The sequence below is a fragment of the Syngnathus scovelli genome, chromosome 3 (genome assembly GCF_024217435.2).
Source record: "Syngnathus scovelli strain Florida chromosome 3, RoL_Ssco_1.2, whole genome shotgun sequence".
Classification (NCBI taxonomy): Eukaryota; Metazoa; Chordata; class Actinopteri; order Syngnathiformes; family Syngnathidae; genus Syngnathus; species Syngnathus scovelli.
In genome coordinates, this window is record NC_090849.1 from 20,690,813 (window position 1) to 20,708,821 (window position 18,009).

At 47.1% G+C, this 18,009-nt stretch overlaps 2 protein-coding genes across 7 annotated transcripts in view; one reads left to right on the forward strand and one right to left on the reverse strand.

Annotated features, from left to right (window-relative positions):
- LOC125993954 (lymphocyte antigen 75-like) overlaps positions 1–18,009 on the forward strand; it is a 278,014-nt gene that overhangs the window by 210,350 nt on the left and 49,655 nt on the right. The window lies entirely within an intron of this gene.
- The window catches only part of znrf3 (zinc and ring finger 3), a 32,864-nt gene that overhangs the window by 4,337 nt on the left and 10,518 nt on the right, over positions 1–18,009 (reverse strand). For both annotated transcript variants that reach the window (XM_049763123.2, XM_049763122.2), the window contains exons 2-4: positions 8,196–8,318; positions 829–903; positions 44–175 (exon numbers count right to left, since the gene is read on the reverse strand). In XM_049763123.2, coding sequence (XP_049619080.1) covers positions 44–175; positions 829–903; positions 8,196–8,318 — 330 coding nt within the window. The remainder of the gene's footprint in view (positions 1–43; positions 176–828; positions 904–8,195; positions 8,319–18,009) is intronic.

Below are 18,009 nucleotides of genomic sequence, written 5' to 3' on the forward strand. Positions count from 1 at the left end.
CGTAAACGTCTCGACACGATCATTGATTTGAAATGAGCCGTACCCTGGGCGGTCGGTGTTGTATCCTGGCGCGCGCCACTTTCTGCTTGTTGACGATGTTCATCAGCTTGACGGCGTCGTTGCCCTTCACGTAGACCACGGGACGTTTGAGGGGGTCGTCCGCCACCTGGTTGAGCTGAGGAGACAAGAGCCACCGCTGCACGTGAGCTACCCAATCCGGATCGGACACCCGCTCGAGACAAACGTGCCGGTGGAATCTGAAAGGCTGCGCTCGAGCCAGTGTTTTCATATAATTAAATCTCGTAATTCAATATAATAGAAACGCTAATATTTAAAGTTATAAATTAATCTAAAAAATTTAGGCATTCAAATGAGATTATAAAAAGTGTATCTCATCCAGCCCACTTTGGGATTATCATCCGAGACAGTTTGGGGTCAATAGGTCACATGACTTGGAAGTTTTTGAGCTAAAATGCTAATATTTACAGAAATAAATTCATTTAAAAAAATTAAGCATTCAAACGATAGAGGTGTATCTCAATCAGCCCATGTGGGACTATGATTCTTCATAGTTTGGGGTCAATAGGTCACATAAACTTGGAGCAATTCGGCAGTGCAATGAAATGACACCACGTCGTCACCATATTGTGCGTTGAAGGACGCTGCCTATTAATTTGTACAGCGATAGTCCTCCTGTCCAAATTCACCACGGCTCATGCGGTCCACAGAGGCGGAGCTTCCAGGGATGCGAAGGACGCAGCCTTCGAACTGGCCTTGGAGGACACAGCCGGCAAATTTGGACAGGGCGATACACTTCTGTGTACCAACCTGGTCGATGGCATCCGGGTTTTCTGACACATCGAAGATGACGGCGGTAGCGCCTCGCTGTACTGCTCGCTTGGCCTGAAAACACACACACGAAAAACACGCAACAGTTTTGATTTGGGTTGACTATTAGAAAATGTACACTAGGGGGAGCTCTCCATCAGATGCAGCACACACGTGGTGACGGAACCCTAGCAAAATGTAAACACACGCACATACTATATAAGGTACATGTGGACACTCTAAAAAAAAGATAAGAACTGCCTCTGTGGAAAAATGTTTTCCCCTACATAGTTGCAGTTCAGCAACTGCAGATTTTAGAAATTCACAGATTTTTTTTTCTTTTTTTTTTAACCACTATTTCGGTACTTTTTTTTTTTTTTTTACGAGACATAATATTACCAGGAACGGTCATTTTTCTAAGTCATTTTCTTTGCTATTTAATGAATATTTTTTTTTGTCATTTGTCAATGTTAGGTAGCAACATGAAACGGTCAAATTATTAGGAACAGCTATTTCACTTGTCCATTTGTTTCCTGCACTTTTCATAGTTTTTTGTTTTGTTTGTTTTTCTCTCTTTTTGCTTGTCTTCTTGCATTGGGAAAGTCCAAAAGCTTCTTTTCACACTCAGTTTTCCTCCATAGCCACACACACACACACACATACACACACACACGCACGCACGCATAAACTCACTTAATTTGGCATTAGTCTGCAGCTTTGATGTCGTCTCTCCCAGTTAATAATTAATAGCTGTGGCTGAGAAGTTTAAAAAAAAACAAAAAACGAACAAGTCGACGAACTCCCTCCTCAAGAATCTGCAGTGCAGCGACTTGCCTGACGACAACAAAAATGTCCCCGCAGGCAAACTGGCAGGCCTTACAAAAAAAAAAAAAACATGGGGCCAAAAAAGAAGTGACAATATATTTTCTTTTAGGAAAATATTCTTTTAAATTTTTTTTAATTTATTTACAATGAGGATTTGGCAATGCCGACACAAAGCCCAAAAAAGAGGCGAAAATATAAAAGATTTTTAAAGTTCACTAAGCAGATGTTAACATAGAAAGTCTTCTGAATACATCGTTTTCATTATAATAGAATGAAAACAAACGATATCAAAATGTATCTTTAAAACAAAAAACAATTATCGGAAAAATAACGTTTATTTTGCAAGAACAAAATAAAAAAAACACCATAAAAAAACAGCTGACAATTTGGTGGAAATAAAAGCAACTGGAAATTCAAAAAACAACGAGCATGAAACTGTAATATTTAGCAATATGGTATGAAAAATCATTTGACATCCTCAAGGCTTGATGACAGGTATGGACCGAGGTCAGGTATGGAGTCGCGGCTGTGCACGTGTGTGTGTGTGTGCGTGTGCGGTTGGGTGCCGGCTATGCCAATTTGCTGCTGGCTCGTCAGCGCGCGCAATCTACCCCGGGCGGGCGAGAGGACAAAAACCGCAGCCGCAAAAAGAGCAGCCGGCTACTGAGTCTAGACGGCGAGCAAAATGGGAGCTATCTTTAGCCCCGCCACATCGGCCTGGCAGCTTGGGATTCTTTTTCTCTGCGTAACCCAAGCGTGCAAACGTATGCACGGCACGTTTGCACACCTGGATTGCGCCTGCTTCCGCTATCATGGCCTTATACTTTTGCCGCTCCTTTGGTCTTGTTCCTCTTCCGCCACTGCCGCTATAATTAAAGCAATTAAGTCTTCAGAGGACTGCGCACTGCTATTACGCCGTAATTCCATGTTGCCTGCTGGCTTTATTAAAAGATAAAGGCATACTTTTCTCCCATAGCTCGTCTCATATGTGGTTCGCCCCTCTCGCCGTTGTTCGGCCACAGTTGCCCAAAAATAAAAGCAAACGTAGCGGTCGGTTCTGCGCTTCAACTCCACCAGCGTGTTCTGCTTTTTGTTTGGCTTTGAGGAAAACTTCAGGTAAAAAATGTCGTGAGGTTCTGCCTCAAAACTATAATGAACAATTTCAAAATTGTGTTAAGAGTCACATGCTCAAAAACAAAGGTGCTGATTGGCCGAGGAGGAGCTCTGCGCATTATTACTATCTAACCATCGAAAAGATGAATACAAGTCGGACGGTTGGCGCTACTTTTGCCAGACTTGAAGTTTAGATCACGTTCACACTTGGAAGGCGGAGCAAATGTGAAGAGTTTAGTCACGCCAACATAAATACACTCGGGAAAGAAGTCACTTGAGGTACTTCCAGCGCTAAGTGGATGTCATATAACTCGGATGAAGTGCACACCGTCGTCGTCCAATGGAGTCAGGTGCCAACACAAGCTGCCCGACTGGCAGTGTCGGAGGACACGGGCATTGAGTGGGCAGCGGCTCACCCCAACAACAACAACAACAACAAAAATCACGTCATCACATGTTCCATTCAGTGCTTTCTGTCTGACGTTACAAAGACACATCACTTGTTTCCATGTCATTTTCTTTTCTTCCCGACCAGCAAGCACTCTCTCTCTTCTGCCCACCATCCGTCCATCTGTCCATCCATCCATCCCTCCCTCCATCCATCTCTCCCAAGAAACAATGTGGAGCAGCCAGTCACCAGCCATTGCGTAATCACAATTATCCTGTGCTACCGAACATTGTGTGTGTGTGTGTGTGTGTGTGTGTGTACTGAGAGGCTTCTATGTATGTTGTACTCAGCAACAGCACGTATCGCCATGTATTGTGGTTTAACTAGTTGCCATGTTATTTAGCTTACAAAAGAAATCTGCTAAATTTATTTAAAGACATGAATACATTGTATTGGCCTATTTTAGGAAAATGTGGCGACATTGATTTAACAAAAGTTAGTGTATTGCAAAGAATCATATCCTCCACCCTAACGTCTTTGGCCCCCGCGCTACGTCTCAAATATTTCTGAATTTGGAGTTGCACAGCGTCAGTGGAGTAGCATGTCGTGCTGTGCCACGCTAAGAAACACTCAAAGTCTCGCGGGAGAGATCCATGCTAATGTCCATTAGCCAGTCAATGACGTTTGCCTTCATATGTTAGCATTAAGCTAACAGAATTTCATTAGTCGGAATCATTTCAAAAGTGTGTTTTGATGACTTTGAAAGTGTGACGTGTGGGAAAAGTATCATATATAAAAACATGTTGGTATATATCAGAATTACACCTTCTGCAGAGAGTCTACAGCACGACTGGAGTATTTATCTTGATTTTAGAGGGAGTGCTCAGACTCGGGCTTCCCAGCCACAGGAGCAGGACGAGCTGCTAATTAAATTTCCTCGGCGTGCCTCTCGTGCTGTTTTCTTACCGCTTTAGGACTGCAGCCCTTTGTGATTTGCAGGAAAACAAACAAACTTTCCGTGAGCCGAGACAGGAATACCACTTTTTAAGCACAGAGGATGTTTGGACGAGAGCCACTGGATCTCTCATTGAAAATTGCAGACTCAAAGCAATCACTAGTTTTTGTGTGATGTAATGCGGCATCTGATAACGATAGCTTGTGCCAGCAGGATCTTAAAAAAAACAAAAAAAAAATCCTGTTACTGAGTGACTTTATGGCCCTGACACAAATAAACGAGGACGCTAACATTTGGTGGTGGTGGTGGGGGTGGAACATACGAGGCCTTAACAGTTGTATTTTACAAGGTCACGGGGCAAAACAAGCAGCGGGTCCCAATTAAGACCACACACGCATGACCAAGTTCCCAAACCCATGTAGCTCACTCCGTAGCCTAGACCACCACCAGCAGTATTCCTGCCGTGGAAAATTACACCTCTCGCAATGTTCGGCACCTCATCAGTGTCACAAGCTTGGGGGAAATTCGCCCCTTGAGCACAACTAGACTAAAATATGGGGGAATTGAATCTTTTAAAACAGGGGTTTTCAACTGGTTTTGTCCAAGGGACCAGAAGAAGATACTCAGGGATCGCTTGGACTATTATCTCCTTTTGCATCTACACAGGCTTTGCATTTGTATGTCTATTTTGAGAATCTCAGCTACATTTGTCACAATTTAGATGGGTCGATGATTAACTGGAAAATAAATTAATTTTGTTTTTGAAAATGTTAGAATTATTTTCCATTTCCAATTCCACGGACCACCTGCAATACTGCCACGGACCACTAGAGGGCTGCGGACTACCAGTTGACAATCCCTGCTTTAACAGGTACTTCCGTCAGACATATAAACAATTATTCAACATCAATAGCCACAGACGCTGATCATTTCGGTAGCAAAGCAAGTTTGAGGATTTCGTAAACGTAGAATGCGGCTGGATGCTTTGAATCGTATTCATGTAAAAAAAAAATGTCACGAAATATCCCTTGGACCTCTTCAGGGGTTCAAAGCGTGAATGAAGTTCTCACAGTAAGAACAAAGTGATCAAAAGATCTTATCAGCAAACACTGAAGAAAGCACTTCTTTCATTTTTTTTTTTTTTTTTGGTGTGAGTGTTCTGTTGTGTATTTGTTCTGTGGTCCCAATAAAGATAACCTCGGCACGACTGTAAAGCGGCCTTGAGCAGCGGGCAAAAATCGAGATGGCGCAACACAACCCTCCATTGTTGTCTTATCTGGCAGAGTGTACCCTGGCGCTCGGTCAACAATTAAACCAATGACGTGCATTGGCAAGAGTAGAAAATTCTGCCTTTTAAAAGATAATCACAAAGGAGAAATATAAAAATACCATTTTCCAACATCCAAGGCGACTATTGATTTTGGTGGCGAGGCAGGAAATAGTAATGGCTGTAAAATATTGCTGCATGCTTTGCATATGCGAACACGATCGCCCTCTGGTGGACAGATGCCATCATACCGTGACCCCAAAAAAATAAACAAACACCCCCCTTAGCGAATGTCAATATTGAAGAAACACCTTTGGAGGAAACAGGCAGTGAAATGGCATCGCATGTGTGGCCAGGTGGATAAATATAAACAATATAATCTCAACAGGAGCGAGACGAGACGTCCAGTCAAACGAGTGGATTTTTTTATTTTTATTTTATGTTAGGGCCAGTGAGTCAATTGCTGAGGCTTGTGCTCACTGAAGCAAACGGGCCTTCCTCCTCCTCCTCATCACATGATGTCGGACAATCGTGGGCTCGCTGGCCGAGCATAAAAGCAGCCCGAGAGCATAGGATGCCATTCTCGCCCCCGCTAATCTTCTAGCTCTGGAAGCATCTCCAGATAGGAACGGGCCTCAGATTAGCAGCGCGGGGGCCCCTCTCGGAGATTCCGCAGCGGGGCGCGCGGATTCTCACGCAGACATTCCTCGACAAAAGCTTCAGCCAAGATGAAGGGGAGGGAAGGGGAGGCACGAGGCGGTGGCCCAACCGGCTGGGTGTCCGGCCCTCGCTTTTGATCAGACGTTCTCAGGCGCAGCTGAGATTGAACTCTCGTGAAACGATATGTTGGAGCACAGTAAAGCCCGAAATCCAGTTGTGATCTGAAACTCATTGTAAACATCACGTGACTAAAGCTGGAGAACAAGTGTGCCGTGGCGCTCTTGTAGCCTCCTCGCATCGAAAGCCGGCCGAGTCCGTCCCGGGCTCACTCGGTGCCGCATGCCACGAGAAGCTTCCCAGTGCCCATGGAAACGGGCGAGGCGGGACCCTCGGGGAAAAAGCCAAGCTCTTCCGCCAGCACCCTGCCAGGAAGAGCCGTGGGACGCTTGGGGAGCCCAGAGCTCCGTAAGCCGTTCTCCAGCCCCGGACCTCCTGCCGGTGCTTTTTATCAATTGCTGTGGGGGAGGGGTGGATTCACGAGTGGAGTGTTTAGGGGGCGTACAAAGTTTGTTTGCGTTGGGACCGCGATGACATTAGTGTGAACCACCAAACCTGCTCTCAAAGGCTTCCAACGATCCGTGCCAGTTCCTCCTGGGCCGGGGTGCCTACCCATCACCAGACGCATTCCACACACGTCCACAAAGCAAGATGAGGACACGAGTACGAGGTCACCGTGTTACTTTACCTTTTGACTTATGTTAACGCTGGGGGGGACGGAAAACACAATCATATTCACTCTGCCCTACATGACAACCAGGGCATTGCTGCCATTTTATCATTTGTTGCCATGCTTCTTCATGAGCCCTGCCTAGTAGTAAAGTAGTGCTTTGACGCCCTCTTGATGCACAACTTTTTGAAAGGGCCGCAACTACCCAACGCTTTTCAAGTTGGAGTTTTTTTTTTCACGAGACGCCGAGGGTTCAAATATATGGGAGGCCGCAAAGCAATGGGCTGAAATGGCGGAAGGAGACCCCCTCGCTTTGGCCACACACATTGTTCCTTCCACAGGCCGCTGCGGATTTTAGGACATAGGATACACATGATACGCTTGCGTGCCGCCTCTGGCAAACTTGAAAGCAGCTTGCTCGCTTTATTTCGGGGAGGAAATGGCATGAAAACCCCCCCCCCCCTTCTTCCACTGTTCTCTTTGCCGCTCTCTGGGGTTATTATTAAGCGCTTTGTAGTGGGCCCCGGTCGCGCTCTGAAATATTATCTTGGCACGCGTTGTTTTAACCTGATGGTGCTTGACGCAGGCCACACACGACAAGCACATAACTGCTGCAGATGATGACTTACGCTGGACAGACAGACAGACAGACAACTGCCGCACTTTGCCTTATACTGATGCAGACACGGCACCAAACCAGCCATTGGACGTTTCAGCTTTTTGTTATCCAATTGAAGGTTAGGAAGGTTTTCCAACATTAGGAAAAGCCGGGCGCCGCCGATGCCGCCGCTACTACAGCAAACGGGATCAAGGGTCCCGAACCCGGCGCGGCTCACACAAAGCGGACAGGAAAGCAGGCAGGAAAGAAGTGTGTCAAGATATGTCACACGCCAGCACTCACACAGCCGAGCGGCCGACCCTCGCCGAGCCCCTCGTCGTTTCCTCCAAATTCTTCTTCCTGCTCATCTTTGACTTTTTCAAAGCTTGAATTATAGCGATTCAAACAAACTAGTTTCATGTCATTGATGCGCTCGATTTAGAAAAATATTTGGCAATACTGAAACTGCTTTGGGACCATCAAAACCATTCGCATCGACCACCTCGATAAAATGGCCGTGGTCGTGCTTTAAATAGAGGCCAACGTGCTATGCCAAGCACAGCTGGGGGTCCTTGTGTTCCCAGACACTTTTTATTTTTAGACACCGCTCTGAGTAAACAGCTCGTTTTTGCGCATTCACACAAATTTAGTAATCGAGTAATTGGATTTTTTAAATTGAGCAGAATAGATTCCAGCTCTGTTGATTTCAAAGCCACGATGTTTGGGGCGCTCAGGCCAAGTCTTAAACAACAAAGCCCGTCTTGAGGAACACTGCACGTTGACAGTTGGCGTATTTGGGGACGGCAACAGGCGTCGGCGGCTGCTCTTGTTTACCTTTCCCAGCACGGTGAGACAACTGGGGTCCAGCTCTGGTTGCTCCAGCTTCACCACGCCCACCCAGCCATACTCGTACAGGTCCTCCTCGTCGTTGTTGTTACACAATCCCCAAGGATGCATCTGGAAAGGAGGGGAAAGAAAAGATTCTCAGAATTGGAGCTATCCCCTTCGGCTATCGCACTCTTGAGGCGGAGGAACAAGTTTCAATCGGATCGGCACCTGTTTTCTAAAAACGATTTGACAAAAAACACTCCACAGAGATTGTCGGCGCTGAGAACGACGCCCGGCATTTCCAAATCCGGTAAATCCAACAAGTCCGACGCGCTCCAATTTCCGTGACGAATTTGTCACTGGGCAAGAAGCAGAACCCGAATCGATTGGCCTCCCTGGCAACAATGCCAAGAGAAAATGCGCCTCACAATCCAATCAGTCAGCGCTGTCCGCTTGGGGCCCCGCCCGGGCCATTGCTGATGACCCCAGATAGCCTTCATCCCTGAGGTGACCCCTGACCTTTTTCATCAGCTGCAGTCGCACTATACACACATATGCATTTTTGAAGCAGCCTTTCTGGAAATCCAGGACGAGGCACAAAAATAAATATGAACATAAACAAAGCAGTTTTGCCACTTGCTGTGGACCGCAAATGACCTCGCAACTGTGATGTCATTTTCAACCGACAGCGAGTGGCAAAGTGGCCGCCCGCCCGCTGAGACGGAAAGAAGCGGCTACATTTCAATCTCAATTCATAGTTCACAAGGACAGTATTAGCGTGGGAGCCCATACAACATTTTTGACTTCAACAACTTCTATATTTTGTCAGTTTCGGTAGATTGTGCAAATGTGAGTGGAGGAAGGCAAAAAGTCATTTTTTTCACGGGCCGCAAAATAAATGTATGAGCACCTCCTATAATATACAGTAAAAGCTACAAAACTGACAAATAACTCGTTTTCAAATCAGACCAGTAAAAACTGGTCAAATATTTCCAAAAATGATATTATTAAAAGTGAAGACAATTTGCAATTCTAGTCATGACACATGAATTTGATGCACAATTTGTCTTGGCGGGCCACGTAAAATGATGTGGCGGGCCGTATCTGGCCCCCGAGCCTTGAGTTTGACACCTGTGCCTTAGAAGCTAAGCGTTGCTCTGTGGAACAAGCCCTGCCGGCGCCCCCGCTGCCTGAACACTGGAGCATTGTGCGCGCCCACCGGCCGACCTTGGGAGACTTCTGCGCTGCAAAATAGGCCAATGTTGTTGGTTGGCAAACTTGTTGTTATTTTCCAGGCTTAGCATTATCTCCACAAGGGTTAGAAGATGCTGCTGGTCTCAAACCTTTGACAAAAATAGGGGAGAAGCGTAGGTTGCATTTCTGAAGTTGTGACATTCCAAAGAATAATGGTCGTCTACCTTCGAAAATGCTAGGCGCTCGCCACAAGTACCACGAGGGGGCAGCTTTTGTCCTGCCCCGCCTGTTGTCATATGCTTGAAAAGTGAGTGCCGCCTGTCACATGAGTGTCCTGTTACACGGGGCAAATGCTCAATGAAATCCTGGCGAGGGAATTTCAACTTCACCTGTAGCGCACCGGCCGCAACTTTGGAGGGTGTCGCTCGTTCGAACTTTCCTTGTATGACTCGAGAGTTTCTAAAGAGTCTTAATTCTAATTAAATAATTAGATTTGGGATGTCACGTTTTTAATGCATGTTTAATTATGAATTAAAAGCAGTGTCATATTTAATTTTCACCTATAATTAGCAAAAACTGTTACTTTTGCAGGGGTTTCTTCATTTTTTCCCCAGAGTTGTGATTTTCTTTTTGCGTATAGCGCAAACCCATTCCGCTTGTTTTCTTGTTTCGCCAGCAGCCATGAGGGCCTTTGAACTAGGGAGAGTTGAGGGTGTGAGTAGGACGCTTGCGGGCTACAGATGCCAAAAAAATTCAAAGAAGTCTATTCCAAGCTCGGCTCTTGCTGAAGCATGTCGCGCAACGCGCAACGTTCTAACACTCAGCACATGGTGTCCGAGGCAAAAAAAAAAAAAAAGAGGGAGAGTGAGTGAGGCAGCAGATTGTTTCTTCGTTTATACCGCCTCACCTTCAAAGCAGGTTTTGCTAGATATCCCGTCAGACAAAGTCAACTGAAGCAACGTGTTGTCGATCACATGCACACAAAAACCTCGAGGTAGGCAAACCTGGGCCCGGCGCCAGTCCTCGCACCCTCACGCCTCCCCGGCGCCGTGTTTGAGCGTAGGGCGTGCACGCCGAGCGCCTGTCTCCCAAGGCCCCGCCGCTGACCTGCAGGTGACCGGGCGGCTTGCAAAGAAGACCCCCGGCTGACCCCTCCTGAGCTCCCTCGAAACGCCCAGGCTCGGTTTGCTTTGCTACAGATTGAAGACACTCTACGGCAGGGATGCACTCGCTTTTTCAGATTGCTAGCTACCATGATGTTTCCAAACCATTCCGAAAAATTATTGAAATAAAAAAATTGTGAATAGCGGAGTTTTGGCTCCGCACTGGGAGTGCTTTGCTACAAACAGATTGTTGGGGAATACGCAGAAGGAAGGGACAGACTACTGAGGCATTCCGGAGAAAAATGAAAAGCGAGTGAGTGCCGAGTGTTTACGGAACACGCCGTCGCTGACGCACGAGGGTTGATGCAACTTCTGAAGTCAGACGGCGAGCATTGCTTTCGACACAACATGGGGGAGAAGTCGGCGCCGGGTGTTAAAACTTCACAGTCCCAGACTCACCTCGCCTTACACGCAGGCACGGTCATGCCCCAAAAAAAAAAAAAAAAAAGAGAGAAAAATAACCAATTGAATCGCCTCCTCCTCCTTTGGCACGGGTGGTAAGAATGTCCACAAAATAAATGTTAAACTGTCAAGCGGGTGCCAAAAGAGGCCACGCCGTGCAGCTGCCAAATTAAGGATCACAGCCACGCCCAATAATCGGAAATGCTCACGGGTGCCAGGTATCGAGGTTTCATCGTGTAATTGGAAAGCAAATGAACCTTCATCAAAGGCTCGCCGCTCAACGGCAATCTTGCGCTTATGTGAATATAGAGAAGACGGGAGGTGAAGTGACGACAGAGCAAACAAGAATCTGAAAATGGAAGCCTACGGGGGGGGGGACGTTTTACGCCGACACGTAAAAATGCCTTCTGACATTTTGGACGGCAAAAAAATGGCGGGCAGGCGGGCGAGGATTTGCTGAATGCCAAATGGATCCAATGAACACACGAGGGTCAGACAAGAAGGGGATGTTTTTTTCTTCTTCTTATCAGCTGCCCGTCTGGCATCATCACAATTGTTTGGAAAATTCAAAGACAGAAATTGTCATAAAATCCAGAGTGGGACATTTTTTGACAAATATTTTGACAATTACTACGAGGGCCATGGTGGTAAAGTTTGTTGACTCAGCATAAAACACAAAACCAACAACCATAATTCAGTTCCACAAGGTCAGAACCAGGACAAACTTACATCATGAGAAGACCCATGAAAATCTCATGATGCAAGTGTGAATATTTTATTGTCCTGTCACAGAGCTCAAGCAAGATGGTCTTCTTTTGTTGGTATTGTTTTTTTTTTTTTGCAATTTTGAGATGCTGATACACAGCCAAACCAGTGCAGCGCTGGGACCAGCGCTCGGACCAGCGTTGGTCCCTATTCCCTTCCGGGATGTCACGCGCAAACATCCGCACAACACGCTCCACCCTGCCTCTGCTCTTTTTCCCAGCACTGGAAATAACTTCAAAGTAGGAGCCGCGAGCCCGGAGGAGTGCGGCCGGGGGATCCAGTTTCACGGGAGCAGCTGGGAGGGCCCTCCAGGTGGGGCCCTCGCTCCTCCTTCTCCTGTAACACAAGCGTTGGCGAGGGATCCCTGGAAGAATGCACTTCCTCTCTTTTGTCTTTTCCGTGGCGACCGGACCGGACCGGGGCGGGGTGGGGCAATTAGCAAGGCTAGCAACACGTCCGCTGTTTATTTTGGCAGTCCATTTGTTCAAAGGGTGAGCACGGGGGATCAGTCTTTAAGATAATAGAGTAGAGGGTTTCATTTAAGAGAGACTTTGTGAAATCTTTTGAGTCGGAAATGAGCAGGATGTCCTTTTTTCCAAGCTATTTTTCGTTTTCTCATTGAAATTTGACTTTTTGGTTTGTTTAGTTTTTCCTGTCTACAGTAATAAAATTAGCCGCGCTTTGCAAAGATTTCCAAAAATACGTCAATGGCATTTATTCCCCACCCAAAAAGTGTATCAGGTCTCCAAAGATTAGGAAACCCTGCCCAAGATTGCAGTTTACTTTTGAATCCGTTTAAGTTCATGTCCCAAAGGTGAACCCTCGCCATCGTCGCCATAAAAAAAGAAAAAAAACATGGCGGCACAGTCGTCGTAGCGACGCACAAAGCAAACAAGTGGGGACATCTAATATCATGTCAATGTTCTGATATGTGGCACAAGGCTGAATACTTGACAGCTTCAACACTGAGCACAACTGCCTGGCTTGTGACTCTATTAACTCTGTGCCAGGGCATCCTAAAACCGTCAATGGTGTGTGTGTGTGTGTGTGTCGCATGCACGTACACACACACACACTCTCTTAAGTCTCTCCGGTGTCACTTTCAGCTCTTCAGGCTTTCAAATCCAGAGTGACACGAACAAAGGCCTGGCCAGCAAAGTTCAAAGGTCAACATTGGGCGGGATGCCAACATTTTTGGGAAGGAGATGAGGACGAGTAGAGGAGGGGAAGCAAGGGCACCCGAGCAGAGGTGGCAAAAGGAGAAGCACAGATACTCACGTTAAAAGAAAACAAAAAGTCACACGCTTGACTCAGATGCAAATGATGATAAGAATCGTGACGGGCTTCAGACGAGCTATGTTCATTTTTTTTCAAGTCAAATGTTCTTGTCCTACAGGCAAAGAATTGATCTTAAAATAAACAGCAAACTCTTTGCAGTGTAGCATCTCAAGTCAGCTCTTCTTCATTTCTGCCCCGCCCCAAATGTCCGAGTCACTTGGTAATGAGCTATGATTAATGGCAGCATTAAGCCCCCCGCAGGAGGTTGGCGGCACATACCTGGCTCGGCCCGTACGTGCGTTGGAGGGCTGAGCTAAAACTGGACACTTGGGGGTGGGGGGGCGGGGGGTGTTCCAGTCATCAACACCTAGGCTCTGACAGGCCTTTGAAGCACCGCTGCTTCTTTGATGGCCCCGGCTGAGGAGGAATGCCCCCCGCCCCCTCCCCAAAAAGCCCCCACAGTTGTGGAATGTGGCGCAAGCTGCTGCAACTCGGCGCGCTGGAGCGGGATTAGAGGACGGGCCCGGACTGCCCTTCTTTCCTCCTTCCAGCCGGACAACATGGCGGCAAGTTGGCCTTTAAAGTGCACGCCAACGCTAATTGATCTTTTCCACGGAATGTTCAAAAGCCACAAAATTATCGTACCTTTTGTACTGTGAAAAAAAAAAACAAAAAAAAACTTGGGTCTGTTTTTTCACTTAACTCGTTTTGCTGTCGAAGGAAGGGCAAGATGACATCAGCGTTTTGGATACAGCCACGCAGGCGGGCTTATATGCCAATGGAAAGACAAGTTCGGAGCAATCAGAAAGAGAAGAATATTCTTTTTTTTTTTTTTGTCGCTCACTACTTTTCCGCTTAACCAAGCATGAGAAGAATCGTGCTTTTCCTAATCCTTACTTTTTAAGGATCCGGGAAATGATTGTTTTTGCCACACTCTGCCTACATTCAATGCCATAGTTTAAAAAAAAAAAAAAAAAAGCTTCAGCCATCTTGCCTCCCAAAGAACTGTCTAATGGGCCCGGAATGGCAGGTTCACACAAAAATGGACGATTCTGGCAGAATCATCGAGACGTTTTTGAGCATCCCATACTCACATCTTCATAATTTTAGGTCAACTGAGCAATTAAACCAAACAATTTTTTTCAAATTTCACAGTATGGAACGGCTAAGTGAGTTTTGGCGTGTCTTGTTTGAGAGCTTGCAAAAATCGGTGCATTTTCAAAGATTTACTCATCCAAAAAAGCGCTGTCCTTGCCTTGTGCTGCCGACTGGTAATTACATTTTAATGGTACTGCAAGTTCTGACTGTCGGGATGTGCCTAATATGATTAGCATTACTGGCCGTGGGCTGATCATAGAACGAGCCGCAACTTAGAGCTCATCGTTATAAAAGCAGGTTTCACCTCGGGCCTTTCCAACAAGGTGTGCCTAATAAAGCGGTGGTTGTTTACAGGAAAGCAGATGATCATACTCGAAATGCATGCACACACACTCGTGCATGAGTTGGAACAACACTGACGATCCAGCCCCCCCCCCCCCCCCCCCCCGCATCCCCCTCAACTCCAAACGGGCCTCAGTGTTTAGGCAAGGAGGAAAGCCGAGGTGGAGCTAGCCAGCATTAGCGCCGGTTTCAGGTTTCACGCGCTTCTGACTTTATTTTCTTTGAGGAACGCCAACTGGGGTTCCAAACCGCACTGCGGGAAGTGTTCACCTACACCGTTTCCGGGATGAAGCGTTGGGGTCACACTGGTTGAGGGGCGGGGGGACCAGAAGCTCAAATAACGTGGAATGTTTTCCGACTGCTGCAATTAAGCACTTCACAAATGTGAAATGTCTTCGAGATGCTTTAAGACATTGGTACATTCTAATTTAGAAAATCAGGTGAGTCCACCCGAGTCCCATGCGGAGCAGCTTGTCTCGCTCATGCGCTATGCTAGTCAAAAGCTAAGCCCACACACAAGCTGGCAAAAATGACACTAAAACACCTTTGGAGAGTGACTTTGGAAAAAGGAGATGGCAAACTGTTGAGAAAGAAAAAGGAGTGTATTATTTTCAAGGGGGAAAAAAAAAAAAAGATTGCCTAAAAGATGGGTTTACTCCCACGGGGTAGTTCTCACGCTCTTAATGAACTTACTGTGTGTGACATGTGGCGACAGGTTTGCAAATATCTCTAATCACCCCCCCACACACACACACACACGCAAAATAAGACAAGAATCTTGGGCCAACTTATTAGCGTAAATGTGATTTCTCATTTGTTTTTCTTTATATGCTGCCGGCCGGTCAAAACAAAATGGTCTTTACTGTGACAGAAAAAAAAAAAAAAAAAAAGCGAGGATGGATTGATTCCTCCCAGTCATGGATTTCAAGATTTTGCTCCCTTCTTTCTTTGCTTGTGAATAGCTGCACGATCACCTTTCAGGACAACCTGGACAAGGGGGGGGGGGGCAACTGGGGGAGCTCCAGCCCTCCGAGATCAGAAGTTCTTAAACTCCAGAAAGGAGTTCAGTGTCAAGGAACAGGAGCAAGCGGAAGCTATTTGGATGTGCTCCAAACCCACCAATTGTCCTGACGTGTCTTTGTTGTGTGGCGTAGTAAGGCTCAAGGAGGAACCAACCAAATGATTCGGATACAGACGAGGATAAAGAGAACCTTCGGCTGATTACTAGTAAAGAGCAATAACGGGGGACGGAGTGGGCCGAGGCAGAAGCAAAAATTAATTTCCAAATTAACAGTTTAACAAGAGAACTACCGGTAGCATGTATGGAGCTTTCTGGGAACTGAAAATGGATACTAGCAGGGTTCATTTCGCCCAACAGTCCAAAGACAAACTGGATCATTTTGGGTCCACGTGAGAGCAGCACCAAGCTAGCAGCTAACGCAGAGCGCCTTCCCTCATTGTGCAACCAAGTTCTATCGCTGCGCCTTTGGGGTGCCTCTCCCTGTGCTCAATCTGACAAGTGATCAGGTTAGACAAGTCCCTCCATTCAAGGCCTCGCCGTAATAGCGATATCCCCACCGAGAGAGAGAAAAGAGAGAGGGAGGCGGCAGAGCAGGAGAAGAAGAGGAAGAAGGGGAGGGGTGAAAATCCTATCTGAGAGATTAACTGGCAGCACCCAGCCGGGCCAGTGCTGGGTTCACTGGCTTGCTTGGTGCTATCTTACCCACTCGTCTCTTGTTCTAAAGCAAAGCATGTCTTTGATACCCGACGAGAAGGAATCTGGAGGCGTTACAGGTTTCTTTTGTGCTCGGCTCACACAGAGTGTGAGTGCGTGGGCTTGTGTGTGTGTGTGTGTGTGTGTGTAGCCGGGCTGGGATTTCTTTTCTCTAAAAAGCACCCTCCCCTCTTTCTCTGTTGCCTTCATCTCCGGCTCCCCTTCCCCCAGCCAAAACAATAAATCAGTGAATTATAAACCTTTTGTCCTTTGTTTTTGTTTTGTTTTTTAGCGCCGTGACAACTTGAGTCTCAAGAGCTCACCAAGAACTGTTCAAGATCCGAGAGATCCAAGTCACCGTATTTGGGGATGAAGAGGGCAGGGGTGTCATTGGTGTGGGGGGAGTTGAGGGTTGACTCCCCAAGGAGATTTTCTTAAACCCATTACATCAGCTTTTTTTCTGCTTCAGGGTTTCAAGTCCTGTGAGGATATAAAATGACCTAAATTGACACTTGGGGTGATCGTGGCTGTTTAAACTGTTGTCAGGCATTTTTTTTTTTTTAACCAGACATAAATAAGATAAGCCGGTGTCTTTTTAAGGCATTCAACATATTAGGGAACTGGGCTGAATCTAAAGTGGCCCGTGGTCTGACAGGAGTCAGGACTGTTTCTACAATTGGATCTTGATCAAGGCATGTTAAGGGAGACATCCGAGAGGACGATCATCTCTGCATGTTAACGTGGACAATTATGGCAGATATCTGGAGGCATGGCGTGGCATGATAAAAGTAGCCGTTGTAAAGCAAGCTTAGGTGATTTTTTTGTAAGCAGTGAGCGAACGGGAATGTCAAAGGACTGAGCTCCTCCTCGGTCCCCTAATGTGATCAAACGGGGTCAGGTTCCCCGAAGGAGGTCAAAGGAAGCAATGGAGTGGGGGCTAAAAGAAGTGAATGGCCGGCTTTGGTGCGCCGTAGGAAGCCGGCCGCCAGCGGCACAAGTGAGCACAAAACAACACGTCTCTCACACAACCGTCTCTCAAAGCTCCAGTCCCACGGTGAGAGGGGGGGGGGGGGGGGGGTATTAGAGGAGTGGGCTTAGGACAGGGTAAAGAGCGAGCTGGGCAAACAGCGAGGGGTAAGGGCTCAAAAGGGGCCCGGTTGCCCGGGTGAGAGGGACCCGCTTCTACAACAATGTCCACGTCAAGCGCGGGCCAGGGCCTGCCGAGGTGCGCTCCCTGCCCGTTTGGAGGTTAGCCGCGTGGAAAAAAGGGGAAAGGAAAAGCCCTTGGCTGGCAAAGAAAAGGATCAAGTATGGATGAGGTCATTCCATGGTAGACACATGAGGTCCAAAGTTGCAGGAAAGCAAAGCCTACGTGAATATCTCAAATCAAGGCAATGTGTTGGTTAGGTTAGAAGTGAACTTTTACAAGGCAGCTTTCGCATTGACTAAAAACAACCACTTGCAATGAGCTGGCTCCTGATCCATATGTGGACCACCTCTACCTGAAGTTGTTTACTTGTTGGGGCAATTGTAACTCCTACCCAGCCAGATCTCCCTCGTGCTCACTGTCCCCACAGAGCCCCAATAGAAAAGAAAAAAAAAAGGGAGGGGGGGGAGCTGCGGCGGCCATCGGACAAACGCTGTTCTCTTAGAACTCCGCCGAGGGAAGCCATTGTGCCACAGAGAAAGGTTGGGGAGGGGCCAGGGCTGCAGCAGAAGCTCCATCGGCGGGCGGAGAGAAAAGGCAAGGCAAGGTGGCGGGCCAAGTTGAGGCCTCGCCGGGGTGCCGGAAAGCACTCGGGAGGATGCCGTCCTGATTAGGATTCAGGCCAGGTTCTCCAACTGAAAACTTGAAGAAGTTCCA